General features: G+C 35.0%; 3 protein-coding genes across 6 annotated transcripts; 2 read left to right on the top strand and 1 right to left on the bottom strand.

Moving 5' to 3' along the window:
- Positions 1–1,558: 1,558 nt before the first annotated feature.
- Positions 1,559–10,087, top strand: LOC111779054 (TBC1 domain family member 15-like). Of its 4 annotated transcripts, none has more exons than XM_023659107.1 (12): positions 1,559–1,934; positions 2,723–2,892; positions 3,202–3,297; positions 3,870–3,973; positions 5,322–5,554; positions 6,687–6,809; positions 7,093–7,181; positions 7,990–8,095; positions 8,577–8,674; positions 9,135–9,386; positions 9,509–9,592; positions 9,679–10,087. In XM_023659107.1, exons 2-12 carry the CDS (start codon positions 2,764–2,766, stop codon positions 9,688–9,690), a joined length of 1,326 nt encoding a protein of 441 aa, XP_023514875.1. In that variant the 5' UTR covers positions 1,559–1,934; positions 2,723–2,763; the 3' UTR covers positions 9,691–10,087. The 4 variants fall into 4 exon arrangements, with proteins under 4 accessions (XP_023514875.1, XP_023514874.1, XP_023514877.1 ...); XM_023659106.1 differs by having other exon boundaries at positions 2,750–2,892; XM_023659109.1 differs by having other exon boundaries at positions 2,782–2,892.
- Positions 10,088–11,602: 1,515 nt separating this feature from the next.
- On the bottom strand, positions 11,603–12,459 carry LOC111779055 (EPIDERMAL PATTERNING FACTOR-like protein 9). The gene is made up of 3 exons (XM_023659111.1): positions 12,323–12,459; positions 12,150–12,229; positions 11,603–11,962 (listed from the first exon to the last, which is right to left on the bottom strand). Exons 1-3 carry the CDS (start codon positions 12,405–12,407, stop codon positions 11,801–11,803), a joined length of 327 nt encoding a protein of 108 aa, XP_023514879.1. The 5' UTR covers positions 12,408–12,459; the 3' UTR covers positions 11,603–11,800.
- Positions 12,460–14,247: 1,788 nt separating this feature from the next.
- Positions 14,248–18,027, top strand: LOC111778690 (asparagine--tRNA ligase, cytoplasmic 2-like). The gene is made up of 8 exons (XM_023658660.1): positions 14,248–14,956; positions 15,023–15,259; positions 15,706–16,290; positions 16,494–16,679; positions 16,761–16,831; positions 16,915–17,044; positions 17,120–17,178; positions 17,706–18,027. Exons 1-8 carry the CDS (start codon positions 14,540–14,542, stop codon positions 17,887–17,889), a joined length of 1,869 nt encoding a protein of 622 aa, XP_023514428.1. The 5' UTR covers positions 14,248–14,539; the 3' UTR covers positions 17,890–18,027.
- Positions 18,028–18,449: the final 422 nt, after the last annotated feature.

Raw genomic sequence — 18,449 nt, forward strand, 5'->3', positions numbered from 1 at the left:
TTTTAAGCTATCAATCACCATTCACTCTTGTTATTGTTATTAACTATTATAAACTTAAAATAAAAATACAAACAAATACACTATTCCTACTGTTAGCAAATATTGTCCTATTTTTGGTTTAGGAGAGGTCTTCGTACCTTAATAAGAAATGTTTCGTTCCCCTCTCTCGACTGATGTGAGATCTTACCGTTCACCTCCTTGGGCCCAACGTCCTCGCTAACACGCTGCCCGGAGTCTGACTTTGATATCATTTGTTCGTTTTAGCTCATTACGTATTGACGTTAGTCTCGTAATTTTAAATCTATTAACTATTACAATTTTAAAATAAAAATTAAAGGTGGCCTAATAATACATAAACATTATAAACAAATACACTGTTTGTGTAACGACCCAAGCCCACTATTAGCAAATATGGTCCTATTTGAGTTTTTTTCTTTCCGACTTTCCCTCAGTCCTTTTTGAAGGGGTAGGGAGATGTTTTCACATGTAAGAAATGCTTCGTTCCCCTCTTTCAACCGATGTGAGATCTTATAATTCACCTTTTTGGAGCCAGCATCACTGCTTGGAGTCTGACTTTGATACCATTTGTCCGTTTTAGCTCGTTACGTATCGGCGTCAAAGTTTCCATACCTTTATAAAAAATGTTTTGTTTCCCTCGTTCAACCGAGGTGAGATCTCACAATTCACCTTCTTGGAGCCAGCGTAAAAAATGCTTCGTTTCTCTCGTTCAACCGATGTGAGATCTCACAATTCACCTCCTTAGAGCCAGCGTCCTCGCTAGCACACTTTTGGAGTCAGCATCACTGCTTGGAGCCTGACTTTGATACTATTTATCCGTTTTAGCTCGTTACGTATCAGCGTCAAGGTTCCATACCTTTATAAAAAATGCTTCGTTTCCCTCGTTCAATCGATGTGAGATCTCACAATTCACCTCCTTAGAGCCAGCGTCCTCGCTAGCACACTTTTGGAGTCAGCATCACTGCTTGGAGTTTGACTTTGATACTATTTATCCGTTTTAGCTCGTTACGTATCAGCGTCAAGGTTCCATACCTTTATAAAAAATGCTTCGTTTCCCTCGTTCAATCGATGTGAGATCTCACAATTCACCTCCTTAGAGCCAGCGTCCTCGCTAGCACACTTTTGGAGTCAGCATCACTGCTTGGAGTTTGACTTTGATACCATTTATCCGTTTTAGTTCGTTACGTATTAGCGTCAAAGTTTCCATACCTTTATAAAAATGCTTCGTTTCCCTCGTTCAACCGACGTGAGATCTCACAATTCACCTTCTTGGAGCCAGCGTAAAAAAATGCTTCGTTTCTCTCGTTCAACCGAGGTGAGATCTCACAATTCACCTCTTTAGAGCCAGCGTTCTCGCTAGCACCCTGCCCAGAGTCTAACTAAGGCGTAAATCATCAATTTGGAGCACAGATCTAAGGTTCCAACTTGTACTCGCACATGTGGGATTAAAACTAATTAAATTCATCTTATGTTCTAACTCCGATCATATCGGGGTGGCCGCGTTGAATGATTAATATATATATATATATATATTAATGGAGGAGGATTCTTCAACGTTGAATATATTTTAACATTCTTTTTTTGTGTTAATTGATGCAAAAATTTCCATGTTTTTCGCTTTCATCAGTTTCAAGGTGATTGTAGTCCAACCCATTTTAGAGAGATGTCTAAAATTAGTCAAAAACCTGTAGCAGAAACAGAGCGATTCAAACCGCTTTCATCAATCGTCCTCGATCCATAAATATTTCGCATCGATTCGTCTTCCACATTCCTCGATTCTTCGTTGTCGGATCAATTTTCCCCAATTTCGTTCTGGTTTCATTATCGATTAATTTCGTCTTCTAAGAAATTCACGGCCCAACTTTTGGTTTTTTGATTTACGCTCCGTTGAATCTTGAAATCGACTGGAAATTGAGGTAACCAAATCGTTTATGTTATCAAGGTTTCTTTGCGGATTATCATCTGGAATGAATCTCGATTTTGATGTTTCTATCTCTGTCTGCATTCGCGATTGGGCTATTGACTTGGTCTTTGGCATGTTTGAGAGGATTGACCTGACATTCAAATGTTTTGAGTTAGCTCATTATCAGATTATTTCCTTTTCATTTGAATGCTTTTGTGATGAGATGGGATTCGAGTAGGTCGATTTATAGGACTCTACATTGGTTTGGAACTAGGGACATTGGTTTATGTTGGTTAATTACAATGTTGTTTTATTTTGTGAAATGTTATGGGCTAGATCATGTCACATGTAACTGGATGATCATCCTTTTGCTTTCAAAGTATGGGGTTGCGTGTACAGATTTTTTGGTATTTCTATTGTTCAAAATGTTGAGATTTTATGAAACGATTGATTTGTTTTGGATTCACCATTTCAGAATAAATGCTGTGTGAGAACATGTTTATTTGGTATCAACTTGAACATATGCTATTAGTTAAGGCGTTGTAAGTTCGATAAAAAGGTCAAAAGATCAAATCTCCACGTCCACTTGTTATTGAATTAAACAGAAAACATGTATATTTGGTTGGAAGGAGACTTGGGAACTTTCTTGGAGTTAGATAGCAAGAGAAGGTCTCCTTCGTTGAGTTTCTCATGTTTTTTGGGTATTCTTTGTGTTATTTTCTTGTTAATAACTTTGTTTTTTTAGTTGGCCTCTCTTTGTATGGTTTTTTCTTCTTCTTAATGTTGAAATTATTCTAACAGAGTTACTAACTTGGATGGCTGAGACAGGCTAATTGATTTGCATGCTCTTTTGCTTCAAGCTAACTGGGATTCTTATGACGAATACTGCAACCGCAACTGAGCTGGATGCATTTTATCCAGTTAGAGCTGAATGTGTAGCAGATATTCCGAAGACCCGATTTAAAATTAAGGTATGAAAATATTTAAAAGCTTTTCATCACTCAAGGTAGGAAATGAGAAGAAAACTTTTCTTTTTGAATGATATTGTGCTGGAAGTTGGGTATGCTGGTATCTTTTTCCAGTAAACTCATTCATTAGACCGAAAAAAAAAAAAAAAAAAAAGAGAAGAGAAGAGAGCTTGTTCTTATTTTTAGTCAAGTCATTCATAATTCTTGCTGTTTTGCACTCCTAGAATTTGATCCTCTTCATGATGAAGACATCAGCTACTTTAAGTCTATTATAATATGCACACGACTGTTTTTATTTTCTTATGGCTGCAGCCGGGGAAAACTCTTAGTGCAAGAAGGTGGGATGCAGCATTTTCTAAAGATGGCCATTTGGATATAGCCAAAGTGCTTAGACGAATTCACCGTGGGGTAATGCATATATTTATTTGATAACAAAAATTATATATCTTAACCTTGTTTGCATCATTCTACATTTAAAATCTTGTAAATTAATTCAACGATTTTGTACAAGTTTCCTTAAGTTCTATGCGTTTCTCAAAATTTCTATTGACATCAACATTTTCGTAACATTTGAATTTTGTCATTTCCATTGACAATTACATTTTAAGCTTTGGGTAGGAGTTGATATGTTTTTTCCCCTACCATAATTAGTACCCCTGTACATTACAACTTTAATTTGCCATTAAACCTACTTTTTTATGGATCAAATTATTGAACAACTTGAATTATACTTCTATAACTAATTAATGTTTGTTTGCAGTTGTCATATTTTTCAGTGTTGCCTTGAAAATATGGCTTCACTATTCATTGTAATAGATTTAACATTGCCGAAAGTTCCTGTTTTAAGTGCTTGATTTTAGTTTAGATCATGGCAATATTCTTAGTCTCAGCACAGTTATTTGATTTAATATGTCAAAATGTACCGAAAGAGCTTGTACGACTATTTTTAATACCACTAATTATGTTTTTTGTTCTAATAGGGAGTTCACCCTTCTATCAAGGGGGCAGTTTGGGAATTTTTGTTGGGTTGTTATGATCCTAACAGCACATTTGAAGAGAGGAATGGAATCAGACAGCAACGTAGGTAAATTTCTTTTCTTGTTTATGTCTGGCTTGCACAAATAGGATCTAGAAACTTAGGTAGCCTTCCAATTATCTTGGTAACCTTTGAGTTTAGTTCTCTTCTCTTACTCATGGGATTAATGAAGTCTACTTTATTTGAATTTCATTTGATGATGGTATATTTTTACTCAGTTCTTGAAAAATTAATCTTTTCTTTTTTAGGAAACAAGGCTTCTCATTAATTTGATGAAAATAACTTAAAAAGGTTAAAAATCTCAATTAAGGGAGATTAAAGTATTCTCTCCAAATATGTTAATAGAATTTGATACATCAATTTTTAATTTTTTTTTTTTTTTTTTTTTTTTTTTATATTGCAAGAGAGAGTTTTACAAAAAATTTAATTTTCTAATTGTAAAATCGAGAGTTTCAAAAGATTATAGACCAAATCAGGAATTACTCGAAAGATTAATAACTATTTGGCATATTTAGCCTTTTTTCTATCACTAATCCAAAAGCTCCAAATTGATTACCAGTAGCATTCCCTATTATGCAGTAGTCAATCTGCTGAATCACGGGCAGTGAGTCTTCCGCTATTTACCCAATTAGTTTTATTTCTCAATATCAGTCCTTTCAACCTTAGTTCCCTTAGGAGCTCAAAGTGGCTTGCCTTTAAGTTTAATTATCCCATAGTAAAATATAGTAGAAGACATCAAGAGTTACGAAAGAATACGTGAAACCTCATGCCCTGTTTTAAGAATATTCTTGTCCTCATGTTCTAATAGTCAGCTCAAATTCATCAGGCGGATGATACTCAATCATGTTGGATCCCTTACAATTGTTCAGATCTTCTGTTGGTTCATTGTTTTGCAGGGATTATCAGATCTTCATCCGTTAGCTCCTTAGATTTAGAACTGAGAGTTAGTGCTTATTACAAACACATGCATGTGTTTGTATTTTTAATATATATATTTACTCTAATATCAGCATACAACATTTTTTGTCCACATAGCCTTTTCTTTTATCCAAATAAATCGATGTTTCTCTTCTTGAATCAATTTCTTGTTTTTCAGATTCATTGAATCAAATAGCTGCAATAAATTTTTGTCTGGTGTGTTTATTTCTAGCATTTAAATTTTGTAATTAAAAACAATAAAATTTTTAAAACAAGATTTTCATGTTTTAAATGTTAGCATATTCTAAATTTGCTACCAAGTGCATATTCAAATACAGCTATCATATTAAGTAAACTCTATTTTTCAGTAAATCCCTTTCTTTTCAACCTCTTGTTTTTAGATCTCCGACCAATGCACTCTCATGATCTTAGGAAGCAGGATCACTTTTTTTTAATAGAAAATATTGACTTTATTAAGGGAGCAATATGGCGTCTGGAAAGATGAATGTCAAAAGATGGTTCCAATGATTGGTTCTGGAAAGTTTGTTACAACGGCTATTATCACAGCGGATGGACGACCAGTAGAGGAGGAAACAAGCACAAATTTACAAGAAATAGATACCGTTGGCACATCGGATGATTCTCCGGGTGGAAACAATTCTACTTTAGACAAGAAGGTTATTGAATGGAAGCTAACTTTACATCAGATAGGTATGCGTTTGATTAACCGTCAATTTTAATAAATAAGGCAGTTGGATTTGTGTATATTCATTCTTATCTTTTTTGCATTATTCGTACTGGGTGTTTGGTTCTCTCGAAGAATAGAAATTGAGAAATATATTTTTTCTTTTAAGTGACAATTTCATTGATGATTGAAATTTACAAAAGGTAATATCCATGATGTTTACAAAAGACCTTCCCAATTTACAATGAGTGAGGTATGACTACAGGAAGTAAAAATATTAGACAGTTTACGCCAAGATATAGCTTGGTAAACAACATGTTCAAAGAGTTTTGTATAAGTTCGTGTATTTTTTGTGAATATTCTTTGATTTCTTTGATGGAAAAATGGAATTTTGATACTTGACAATAATTAGAAGGTATTGAGGAAGCTAGGAAACATGGACACAGATATGTCCAGTCACATGTATCCAACATGCAAAAGGGAGTGTCCGTTTATATATATATATACACACACATGTATCCAATATTTTAAGCTGAGACTTATGACGGACACATGAAAAAAATGAGAAGTAAAAGAAAAACTCATTTTATGTGCTACAAGGGCAGCCCAGGAAAATGGTTAATATGAGGTGCCCATTTATACATTGCAATGGCTGAACCTAAAGAACGAAAAGAGAGGTTGCTGTAAATCCATAAAAAAAGTCATTTTACTTAATTTTTTATGTTTTTACTGGCGTACATTTTCTTTAATGTTAAATGACATGTTTCATCTATTTTGAAATGTTAAGTATATCTAGACATACACGTAGATGAAACATGTAAATTTAACTCCACGATTTAGTGCTGTTTCATCTAGCGTATGTGCTCACCTCAACAACACGACCTAGTGGGATCAAGACAAGCAATTAGTTTGGTACTTCATGTGGAATGTAAATTGTAATAACTTGTTGTTTGTGTACCAGAGAATATTTGCGGGCTAGTAATTTGCATTTCAAAGGAAAAATGGATAATTGTCTGAGCATTCTAGTGTTTTTTCCTTCAAACACTATGCTATATTTTACCAAGGCTTGAAAATTATACCTTCAATTTTTTTGGTCATCTATATACCTCATGTTTTTCACTAGTTGTGCTTATCTTGAGCTATAGAATTTGGCTGCAGGTTTGGATGTAGTTCGCACAGATCGAGCTCTTGTATACTACGAGAGTGAAGCTAATCAAGCAAAACTTTGGGATATCCTTTCTGTTTATGCTTGGATTGATGGTGAAGTTGGTTATATGCAAGGCAAGTTCCCCCCCCATTTGTTTTTGAAGAAAAAAAACATTTTAAAACAAGATATAACTTTTAAAGCAGAAAAAAGTAGTTTACAAGGCATCCTTTTAAGGAACTAAGAAGAATATCATCCCATTTCTCTTATGTCAAACGGAAGTTTCATAACAGAACTATTTGCAAATTAAAAATTGTGCATAGTTCATAACACAAAGAAAGAAATGTTCAAGTCCACTCATTAAAGTTCTTACGATGTCATATTCCAACTTGAAGTCTGATAGATTCTACTTGTTGGCAGGGATGAATGATATTTGCTCGCCAATTATAATTCTACTCGAAAATGAAGCCGATGCTTTTTGGTGTTTTGATCATGCAATGCGCAGACTAGTATGCACTATCTTATCTTCTTACTTTTCTTTTATGGTGATAATAATATGTTAAATTACGTTTGGTTAAAAGAAATATGGTTAGGTGAGAAATTTTGTTTCTATAGCATGGACATAGTTTCAATTTTTTCTTATAGTTTTAACCATTTCAATTTAGTTTAATTTGGTTTCATGGTTTTAAAAGTCTTACTTTGGTTCTTATAGTCTAGATAAATCTCATAATCTTTCCCACCATTGCCGTAGACTTTTTATTTATGTGGCCATGATTTGATTTTTTTTTAGTGTTTAAGTGTAATAGATGACTGTATAGGAGTTTAGTGTTGAATGAAAAAATGGAAGGATATAGGTGGTTTTCAAATAGATAAAGACAGTTTATGAACAATTTGTGAGGTTTAGCTGAACCATAGGGACCAAATTTAAACTTCATGGTACAAATATTACCAAGATGCTAGGTAGCATATTCCAAGCCATAGCGACTATGTTGTAGATTCATTTTGAGCATAATTCTTTGGTGTGTTGTGCAAGCTTTATTGCATTAAACCAACGAAGTTAATGACAAAGGCTTAATAGACACAAAATCAAAAGTTTATAGTTAAGGCCGCGAGTTTTTCTTTTGAAATACAAAGATTAAATATGACTTCGAGAGTATTGTGGCTAAAATTTATAATTAAGCCTAAAAATTATTGGGGGGGGAGAAAAACCTTTGTTTCTAACAGAAACGAACTGCTCAATGTTACAAATTGTATATTCTACTTTTTTTCCAGTTCATAGTTCTCACACTCTATTCTCTTCCCTCTCCCTAATGGCAGAGAGAAAACTTTAGGTGCAATACTGGTACCATAGGAGTGCAATCTCAGCTCAGTACGTTATCACAAGTAATTAAAATTGTTGATCCTAAGCTTCATCAACATCTCGGTATGGATTTTTCTTTTTAAAATCATTTTCTAACAGTAGGACCCAGAAACTGCATTTTGCTTTTGTCGTTTTCGTTTCTTGTTTTAATTTTTTTTTTTTTTTCAATTTTATATGCAACTCCAAATGTCCGATTGGTATTAACTATTTGAAATTTCTATCTTTATATCATGGCCATGACAATTCTCCAAATCGAGATAATGTATACTGAGTTTCTTTAGAATGCACAATTCAATGGTTCTCATTTTGTGCAAGACGCTTGATTTTTTTTTTTTAAACTTTTATTTTTAGAAGATTTGATTCGATTTCAGAGTTGAAATAAAATACATATTTATAATTCTCATAAAATATCAAATATTTATTTCTCGTTCATTATATCGACTTCTTTTCCTTACTACTCTCGCACTATTCTCTCATGTTTCGTGGTTCCTTTTTGGTTCGATTTTCGAGATTATGTTTCAGAAGATTACTTTCATGTTTGCAGAGGAGTTAGATGGTGGAGAATACTTGTTTGCATTTCGGATGTTGATGGTGCTTTTTCGCAGAGAGTTCTCCTTTGTGGACAGTTTATATCTTTGGGAGGTAAAGAGTAACTATTTGATGAGCTTGATAGAAAAAGTGGTTTGGATTTCTTGGTGTCTCTTGAATATTCATGAGTGTTGAAGTTAGCTAATATAGTGTTTGAACTCATTTTCCAAGTCCCTTTTCCACTTCAATGTCTACGAAGCCAACCATAGTGGTGAACCTTTCCCAATCTAGATTGATTGATTAAACACATAATGAAAGTTGAAAGAATTCAAACAAAAAACACCAAATGAGCGATGTAGTTTGGCTAAATCCAAAGCTTGTTCCTATACTCTTGATTCATTGTTGTGTATTCTATTAGAGTTCAAGGGACCTAATGAACATTTTAAACCATATGGATATGTACTGAAGTGTAAATCACCACTGACATATATTTAGCTAGATTTTTATATAATGTAGCATGGTATGCATAAATTAAAATTTGTTTAACTGATACAGTAATATAGACTGGTTTCAGATGATGTGGGCCATGGAATACAATCCAAACTTGTTCTTAACGTACGAATCGGGGTCTGATTCGAAGGGTGGAGGGGGAACCGGTGGGAACGACAAACATCTAAAACAATATGGGAAATTTGAGAGGAAAAATGTGAAGATGGGACCCAATGATCAGCAACTTCCGCTTCCAGTTTTTCTAGTTGCAAGTGTCCTCGAGGCCAAGAATAAGCGAATTCTCAAGGAAGCCAAAGGTTTGGATGATGTTGTAAACGTAAGACATACCTTCTCCTCTTCTTCTTTGTTTTTTCCTCTTATTATCTTACCATTCATAGGATTATACCTCTCAATAGGATTCGAACCCTTTTAACGTTGATCCATGATTTTGGGTTCTAGATATTGGGTGATGTAACTGGAAATCTGGATGCCAAAAAAGCATGTAATGAGGCGTTGAAACTACATAAGAAGTACTTGAGCAAGGTATGAACATGTGGGGACTTTCAGTTGAGTTAGCAGCTATGAAATTATTAGTGTTCTTGTCTCTTAAAGGCCTATTTTGCTTGCAGATCAAGAACTAGCAAATGGCTGGTAGGCTCAAGATGGGACAAAGAAAGCCAGAGGATTGCTACTTCAGCAATGGCTCCTGTGATTCCATCAATTCCCATTCTGTTTCCATTTATCCATCATTCCAAGGAAGTGATCGAACGAAGAAAATTCCAAGTTTGGTTTGTGTATATATTTCAGATGTTTGTGTATTATTGTGGCTTTTGGCCTTTTGGATATTCATATCTTTCTCAAACTCATCTTTGGATTCCACTATTTTTTCAAATACTTCATTACATTTATGCTGATTTTTTTGGGTCAAGAAACAAGATATGTTCTAGGGGTTGAAGAATTTTGAGGCACCCTTTGTTATTTTTTCCTTTTATATAGACTAGTAAGATTGTGTAAAGTAAAGTCGGGGTGTTATAGCTACGCCTTTTGCTAGCCGATATTGTCTTTTTTGAGCTTTTCCTTCTGGGCTTCCCGTTAAGGTTTTAAAACGCGTTTGCTGGAGAGAGGTTTTCACACCCTCATAAAGAATGGTTTGTTTCTCTCTTCAATCGATGTGGTCACAATCCACTCTTTTTTGGGCCAGCCTCCTCGCTAGCACACTGCTCCATGTCTGGCTTTGGGACCATTTGTAATAGCCTAAATCCAATGTTAGCAAACGTTGTCCTCGGCTTTCCCTCAAGATTTAAAACGTGTTTGCTAGAGAGAGGTTTTTACACTCTTGTTTCATTTCCCCTTTCAACTAATGCATGGTCTTAAACTTGGAAAGGACTTTGTTATTATAATTGTCTATTCTTGGCCAATTACGTAGAGATACCAAAGGATGTGTGGCTGACTCGTCTTGTTCTTCATTGGTTCCAAGGACCGTATAGACTCTTATTTGCACTCAAAGTTGGCTCGATTTTGCCTCGATGGATCTTGAATTCTATACTTTGTTCAATCATGATCTAATTTGATAAAATTTAAAAAATTTAACTTATTATAACAAGATTGGGGTATAGAAAGAATTATAAATTTATATGATTTTATTATTAAAATTTTAAAATTTTAAATTTTATTAATATCTTTATTATTTATTTTTTAAGAAAAAGCACTTTTTTTTTTAGGAAAAAAAAAAAAAAAAAAAGAAGTCAGAAGTGGGGATATTGATTTGACTGGAGTGAAAATAATGTAGTGTGTGGGGCCGTCCTTCGTAAGTACTCTGCACCATCGTCTTCTTCATCTTCTTCTTCTTTCTTCTTTCTTCTTATTTCTGTGCTCCCCATTTTGAATGGTTTGGGATTTGGAATGGAACTCCAACAACCCATATCTTTTGGGCCCACTTCCATGTGATCTCTCTGATACTTTTCTATCTTTCATTCATGACGGGACGTCTCTTCTTCTCTCTCTCTCTCATTATTTTCATTCTATAAATAGGTTTTTANGGTTCGAGTCTCGAAATTTATAAAAAATCAGATGAAACTCACTCATTTTCACAGTTAGAAACTTAGAGTTTTAGTTCGAGATTGAAATAACGAAGCTTTAGATTTTAAGTTATAATTTGATTATAAATATATAAATCAATCACAAAGATTGGAAAACCGGCTCGAAATTGATATATATATATATATATAAATTAATTGAACTTACTTCGAATAATATGAACTATTTATGAGATTTTATATATATATATATATAAATAAATTAATTGAACTTAATATGAACTATTTATGAGATTTTATTGAGAGTTTAGAATAAAATTTTTATTTTTTGAGATACTTTATTACCTACCTGTTAGACCAATACAGATATGGAAGAAATTTTAATAAATCATTTCGAGTGGGTATAAAAAGTAACTATTAATTCTTTTAAATATTTCTTAACCAGTATTAATTCATTCATATATCTAGGTAAAATTTTAAGAAAAAGAAAAAATCTAATTCAAACAAACAGTTTAGATATCCTTACAAACTCTTGATTTAAACCATTATCAATAAAACCAAAGAAAAATATTACAACAAAACGGACGCGAAAATTTATATAACACAAACAAAATAGACTCGAGGAAGGTAGACTCAAATCTACCTCTCAAATTGTCTTGGAAAGAACAAAAAACTAAGAAAATTGGTACAAAAATTTGGGGAGATTAAAATGAAATTACCTATGACAAACACATCTATAGTGATAAGCACTATTGATCGGGTCATTGCCTTCAACTGGCACTTGTTCGGCTCTGCACTTGTATTTGCATCCTCTACATTCATTATAAGTACATATCGGTGCTGTTGAACCAATCATCAACCTTCTTGAATTTCTCATCTGAATTTTTTTAAAATTTCCATAAAAAATAAACACATTATACTTCGAGTCTCGAGCATTTAACGATTACTTTAAAAGTACATTCAAGAGATCAGAAACAAGAAACGGAGATCAAGAAACGAGACGCGAATTCCTAAATGATAAAAATCGAAAAAGATTTGTCGTCCGGATAGTACGAACAACTAACCTCGGGCGCGATTGTTGTTTGTACGGAACGGAATTGAGGCAGAGGTTTAGCGAAAAGTTCGTCCTCTGTTGAGAATCGTCCTGAACGCGAAAAAAGATACGGAGAGAAGATGAATAAAGTAAATCAAGCGACGAAGAACGTAAACCGAGAGAGAGAAAAAGAGAGAGAGAAACCTTTTAGCGCCATTGTTGAGCAGAGAGAGCAGAGAATTAGGGCTAGAAGGAGGAGAAGAAGAAGTGGTTTCGCAGCTTTCGCCATTGGAAACGAGAGGATAAGAAACCAATCGCTGCAATTGTAGAATGGGAGAATGGAACTCAAAAAGTATTAATACTTGTGATAAAATGGGAACTCTTTCAAAATAAATAAATAAATAAATAAATAAAAATTTGCAAAATTTAAGCAGTGAAATGACAGTTTGGTCCCCCATCCTCTCTGCACCCATATACCTTGTTTGTCCCCACTTTATGGAATGTTTATGGAAATTACATATATACCCTTCTTCTTTTTTTTTTTTTTCAAATTATTTTTGGCTCCTTTTAAATTTTAAAATTTTAAAATTTTGAATTGGAGTAAACATCGACCCGAGTCTAGCTCACTTTTAAAATATAAGTTTGAGTATTTTTACGTCGAGAGAACAGTTATGTGTGATTAGAGTTCAAAGACTAAAATAGAATTAACGTGTAAAGTCTCGGGACTATAATAAATATTTTAAATTATTTTTTATAAGTCTCTGCCGCTTTATATTACTTTTTAATTTTTAATGTTATATGTGGAATTATATCATTTAAATTTCGTTTTTTTTTCATAACTATCGAGTTTTACCTTTTTATTCGGTAGTTGAATATGAACACAATTACCAATATACCCTTATAAATTGACATATATATATATATATATAAATAATAATAATGTCAAAACTACTCATATTTAATTTCTTTTAAAATGAGGTTTATATTACTTTTTTGAGGTTATATATGGAATTATATTAGTTTTACCTTTTTGTCCTTGCATCTAAGTATAATTACCAATATAAAAGTCTAGATGGGTCTGTGAAGTTCCATAGAGAAGGATCTAGGGACATTCAATTCAAACCTTAGAAATTGGTAGACAATTCATTCAATTGCTACAAACAAGGACAAATTTCTCTCATTCATTCAATTTTCCCCCCTTATATTCTTTTTTATTACTTTTCCCCCCCACTTTGTACGACCGAGTAGAAACTTCTAGGACGTTTTATAGGTTTTAATGGCCAAACACTTTTACATGGTCCCGTAACGATCTATACCCAGAATTTGGATCAGGGTTTGGGATCTGGGTTTGACACTTAATGGCCCCGACATTCTCTTGTAACATGGTCATGTTACTTACTTCTCGTTTCTAAAGTGGCGAGAGATGCAGTGAGGACGTGCTCGTCGGGATGCTTAAGTGCAGTGTGCGATGTTGGGACTGTGTTGAGTAGGAGAGGAGTAAATAGTATGAGATCCCACCTCGGTTGAATGGTGGAATGAAACATTATTTATAAGGGAATAGAAACATCTCTCTAATAGATGTGTTTGAAAACTGTGAGGTTGATAATGATACGTAACGAGTAAGATTTTTAAAAAATATAAAATTTCAAGAAAAAGGAATCGCTCGAGGCGATGCCAAAAAGGAAGCGACATGTGGTGGCGATAGGGAAAATGGGGTTAAAAATGTAGGACACAGGCTCCTCCACTTATGGACACAACCCCTTCCCGTGTAGGGTACCCTACGCTGATTCCGTTAGGCCTTTATTTATCCCGTTTTGTCGTTGTTGGTTATACTTTATTCACAATTTGAATATTATTGTCTTTTTTCTTAAAAAAAAAAAAAAAAAAAAAAAAAAAAATTTNAGAAGAAAATATTTGGTAATAAATAAATTAATTAAAAAAAATTATAATAATATGAATTTATGTGGACTTGGGCTTGTTTTGGTTTTTTGAGCCCAATCATTTTTACGTCAATTTGGGCTTATTGGGCTTATTGGGCTTATTGGGCTTTGAATATAAAGTATAAATAATAATAATAAAAAATATATATATTTTGAAACGGTCGCTTTCACGCAAGGTTTCACCTTCCAACCGCGGGAAACGATCTGCAAAGCTATGAAATGAACAAATCTCGAAGAAACTCTCGAACTTGGAAGGATTCCAATTCAAACTCTGTAATCTCTCTCAGTTTATCCCACGAAACAGCCGAAATCATTCCTCTGAAACAATCCTTTTCCCTCCATTAACATCCTCTCTCGATTTCCCCATCTTCTTCCCCAAGAAAAGCATCTCGATTTTGTTCTATATCTCTTCATCCATGGCTCATCTTCTTCACCCATCAATTCACCGTTTCTGTTATCTTTCTTCCTCCCACACTCTTCAATGGCCGCCGAACACCCTACTGTTTTCGCCCCTGTCACCTTTTCCAAGTACTCGAAGCGGGTTCTTCTCAAAACTGTGCTGGACTGCAGCGATGGTGGTTTGGGGTTTGTGGATCAGAAATTGGTGATCGGAGGCTGGGTGAAGTCCTCCAAGGAGGTTTTCAGAGAGGCGGTGGTGCCGGCTGATGCTAGTGTTAGAACGGCGGGTGATGCTCTGCCGCCTAGGGCTAAGGATGTTAGCTGCATTGAGATTTTACAGTCGCGGATTCCGATCGTTAGGTCTTTGCTTAGGATGCTGTATGGAAATGATTTACACGCCGGTGAGAAGTTGGAGACGTCTGTTCATAAGCCGCCGCCGCCGCTTCCTTCCACTACTTTTCTTGTTGTTAACGATGGCTCTTGTGTTGCAAGCCTTCAGGTAACCTCTAATCTATGCACGCCAGCTGTTTGTAAGTTTGTTCTCAAAGTAATAAGAAACTTGCAGGTTGTTGTTGAGTCCTCGTTACATCATCCTGGCCAGCTGATGCCTACGGGAACTTGCATCTTGGTGGAAGGCATATTGAAGCGGACACCGGCACCTGGGAAACATCTGGTTCGGCTTGAAGTGGAGAAAATCCTTCACGTAGGGAAGGTTGAACAGGAAAAGTACCCACTAACCCAAAAGAAGTTGCCAATGGATCTTTTGAGAAAATTTTCTTATTTTCGTCCTCGAACAACTACGGTAATTCGTACAAGCTTCAACCATACATTGCATTTATGTTCTGTTTTATGGGTTTGTTTGCATGCCTATTATTATACCGTCATTATTTTTAAGATTGTGCTTAAGCAATAGCAGCATGTGAATTAGAGTAAGAGCCTTGAGATCAGATAAATGGTGATACAGTTCAATCTCTGGTAAAAGAAAGGATTTATATAGTATAGTTGTCCATGAAATTAGTCGAGGTGTACGCAAGCTGAACTGAACACTTGGCAGACATTAAAAGGGAAAAACAAGAAGATTTATATGTATAGGTTGATGTTCTTGATCATGGCGTTTAATGAACTGAATAGTATCGATGCATAGGGCTCTGGGGCCGAAGTTTGAGAAGAGAGTTTTTCATATTTTAACCATTGAAGCCAATGAAGTATTGGATCTTGATCTTCATTGATATTCATTACCTTACGCAGGTAGCATCTGTTATGAGAGTTCGTAATGCCTTGACTTTTGCAACTCACACATTCTTCCAAAATCATGGCTTTCTTTACGTGCAATTACCGACCATCACGACCACAGACAGCGAGGGATTCAGTGAAAAGTTCCATGTTACAACCCGTGCTGGCAAATCAGAAGATAAGAAAATAGAACCAACAGAAGACAAAGAAACTGATGGTGTGAGTCTTGAAACTGTTAAGGCTGCTGCAGTAGAGAAAAGAAATATCGTCAAAGAACTCGAGAGAAGTGAAAGCAACAGGGAAGCCTTAGCTGCTGCAGTTCAGGATTTAAAGAAGACAAATGAACTTGCATTACAATTAGAAGCCAGAGGAAAACAAAAATTAAAATTGAAGAAAGATAAAGTTCACGTTTCTGAAACTTTCTTCCCACAAGAAACTTATCTCACGGTGTCTGGACAACTCCATTTGGAGACCTATGCGTGTGCCCTTGGAAATGTTTACTCATGCGGACCGAGGTTTCGGGCAGATAGAATCGAGTCGGCAAAACATGCTGCTGAAATGTGGATGGTGGAGGTCGAAATTGCTTTTGCTGAACTCGAGGTATGTATCTGTGATCTTATACTTATTCCTTTAGATTGCTTAGTATTTGACATATAAATTATGGGTTTAAGAGTCCATGTTGATTTAGCCATTAAAACCTTTATTTTCTGTGATCAGTAGTTGTTTCTAATATCATTGCACCATTGAAATGAAGAATTTCCATCTTTTAACTTGCGTTTTGTATCATCGTTTGGGGAGTCCAGGATGTCATCAACTGTGCTGATGACCTTGTTAAGTTCCTCTCCAAATGGGTGTTGGAGCACTGTCTGGATGATATGAAATTCGTGCAAAAACGAATCGACAAAACGAGCATTCATCGCCTTGAATCAACCATCACAAGTTCATTTGAGAGGGTCTCTTACACTGCTGCAATAGAAATTCTGGATAAGGTGAATCTTCGAACAGATGCCTCGGTTTTTCGTTTCCACCCGTTTATCTGAATATTGAAAAACAAAATTCTTCACTGTCAGGCAACCGATCAAAAATCTCAACGCTTGAAAAGGCTTAAATTTGGTGCTGCTTTAACTGATGATCATCTCAGGTATGAAAATGCTAGTACAACACAAGCAAATTGATATTTTTTCATTTATCAAAAGTTATTTATTTTGGTTACATGAAACACAGTTATCTTGCTGATGCCATCTTTAAGAAGCCTGTGATAGTATATAACTACCCAAAAGAAACCAAGCCATTTAATGTGCGTCTGAATGATGATGGGAAAACAGTGGCAGCATTTGATGTAGTTCTTCCAAAGGTTAGCGCTTTACTTTTTGGATAGCTTCCGATTCAATGAAAAATTATTTCTTAAACTCGGACCCGACTGTTGTAGGGTGGAGTAGTAATTTCTGGCAGCCAAAAGGAGGAGCGTCTCGATGTATTGTTGACAAGGTATAAATTATTCAACCGAAACTTAGACACTTTCACATCTTTTATTTATTTACTAGATCCATAGACATCTACATAGACGCGTTTTATATCCACGTGTAGTAGGTTAACCATTATGGGTCGGCTCGTGGTCAATAAAGACCATGAGAATAATAAAAGGTTTAAAGAGAATAAGTTGATCATAGCGACTACCCACTAACGAAATGTAGTAGAATCATGTAGTTACCTCGTGAGATTAGTCGAAGTCTGTGCAAGCTGACACATATATATCGTAATAACGAATTATAAATTTAGGCCATCGACATTATCCACGCATGTCTAAAGTAGTTTTTGATGCAAATTCTACCCGAAAAAGAGAGAACATCTTAAAGTTGAAGAATCAAAGTAAAAAAAAGTCTAATTATGAGCTGTTCTAGCGTGTGTCACTAGGCATGTGAAAAAAGTAAATATGCTTTTAAGAAATGGGTTGAAACTCCATGATAACTGTCCTAGAAAGTTATTGGTCTGTTGTAATATGGATGTTGACACAGGATGAAGGAGATGGGGCTGCCAAGAGAGCAGTACGAGTGGTACTTGGAGATTCAAAGGCATGGAACAGTGAAGCACTCTGGTTTTAGTTTAGCATTTGATCGTTTCGTTCTGTTTACTACTGGCCTTACTGATATCAAAGATGTTATTCCATTTCCAAGGAGTCTTGGAAAGGTCAGCCATTAAACCGAGTTCAAGCCCAAATTTCTAGATCCAATGGTTGCTGAAATGGAACTCAAAAATGACTTGTGTTTGTTTCTCCCTAAGATTTGTTCTTGTAAATAACAGAGAATTTGGAATGAAATGAGATATCTTTATGAAAAAGACTCGTGTGCGCTTGGATCGATCTTTAAAACTACAAAATAATATCGTTCCTAATTTATAGAAGATTAGAATCGTTCTTACTGACCAGCATTGATCAAGAGATTAGAAGTTTGAAATGCATCGTGTTGATTATTGTTAGAGAGGGGGTCCTACATCGGCTAATTAAAGGGTTGATCATGAGTTTATAAGTAAGAAATATATCTGGTATGAAGTCTTTTGGAGAAATCAAAAGCAAAGTCACAGGAGTTTATGCTCAAAGTGGACACATGCCCTTAACTTACCCATTGAGCTCATTGCTAGAAGATATTGTCCTCTATGGACGTTCTCGGTAGGTTTTGAGGTTTTCACACCCTTATAAAAAAGAGGTGGGATCTCATAATCCACCCCCTTTAGGGCCTAATGTCTTTGCCAACACTCGTTCC

Source organism: Cucurbita pepo, chromosome LG17 (genome assembly GCF_002806865.2).
Source record: "Cucurbita pepo subsp. pepo cultivar mu-cu-16 chromosome LG17, ASM280686v2, whole genome shotgun sequence".
NCBI lineage: Eukaryota > Viridiplantae > Streptophyta > Magnoliopsida > Cucurbitales > Cucurbitaceae > Cucurbita > Cucurbita pepo.

What these genes read in the sequence shown, in the direction of transcription:
- LOC111779054 (XM_023659107.1), top strand. Translation starts at nt 2,764, where the DNA reads ATGCTCTTTTGCTTCAAGCTAACTGGGATTCTTATGACGAATACTGCA. An exon ending in GGAATCAGACAGCAACGTAG is followed by an intron (nt 3,974 to 5,321) that starts GTAAATTTCTTT and finishes GACTTTATTAAG; the next exon opens with GGAGCAATATGGCGTCTGGA. An exon ending in GTTTGGATGATGTTGTAAAC is followed by an intron (nt 9,387 to 9,508) that starts GTAAGACATACC and finishes TTTGGGTTCTAG; the next exon opens with ATATTGGGTGATGTAACTGG.
- LOC111779055 (XM_023659111.1), bottom strand. Translation starts at nt 12,407, where the DNA reads ATGGCGAAAGCTGCGAAACCACTTCTTCTTCTCCTCCTTCTAGCCCTA. An exon ending in CTCAACAATGGCGCTAAAAG is followed by an intron (nt 12,230 to 12,322) that starts GTTTCTCTCTCT and finishes TTTCGCGTTCAG; the next exon opens with GACGATTCTCAACAGAGGAC. An exon ending in AAACAACAATCGCGCCCGAG is followed by an intron (nt 11,963 to 12,149) that starts GTTAGTTGTTCG and finishes AAAAAAATTCAG; the next exon opens with ATGAGAAATTCAAGAAGGTT.
- LOC111778690 (XM_023658660.1), top strand. Translation starts at nt 14,540, where the DNA reads ATGGCCGCCGAACACCCTACTGTTTTCGCCCCTGTCACCTTTTCCAAG. An exon ending in CTTGTGTTGCAAGCCTTCAG is followed by an intron (nt 14,957 to 15,022) that starts GTAACCTCTAAT and finishes AGAAACTTGCAG; the next exon opens with GTTGTTGTTGAGTCCTCGTT. An exon ending in CTCGATGTATTGTTGACAAG is followed by an intron (nt 17,179 to 17,705) that starts GTATAAATTATT and finishes ATGTTGACACAG; the next exon opens with GATGAAGGAGATGGGGCTGC.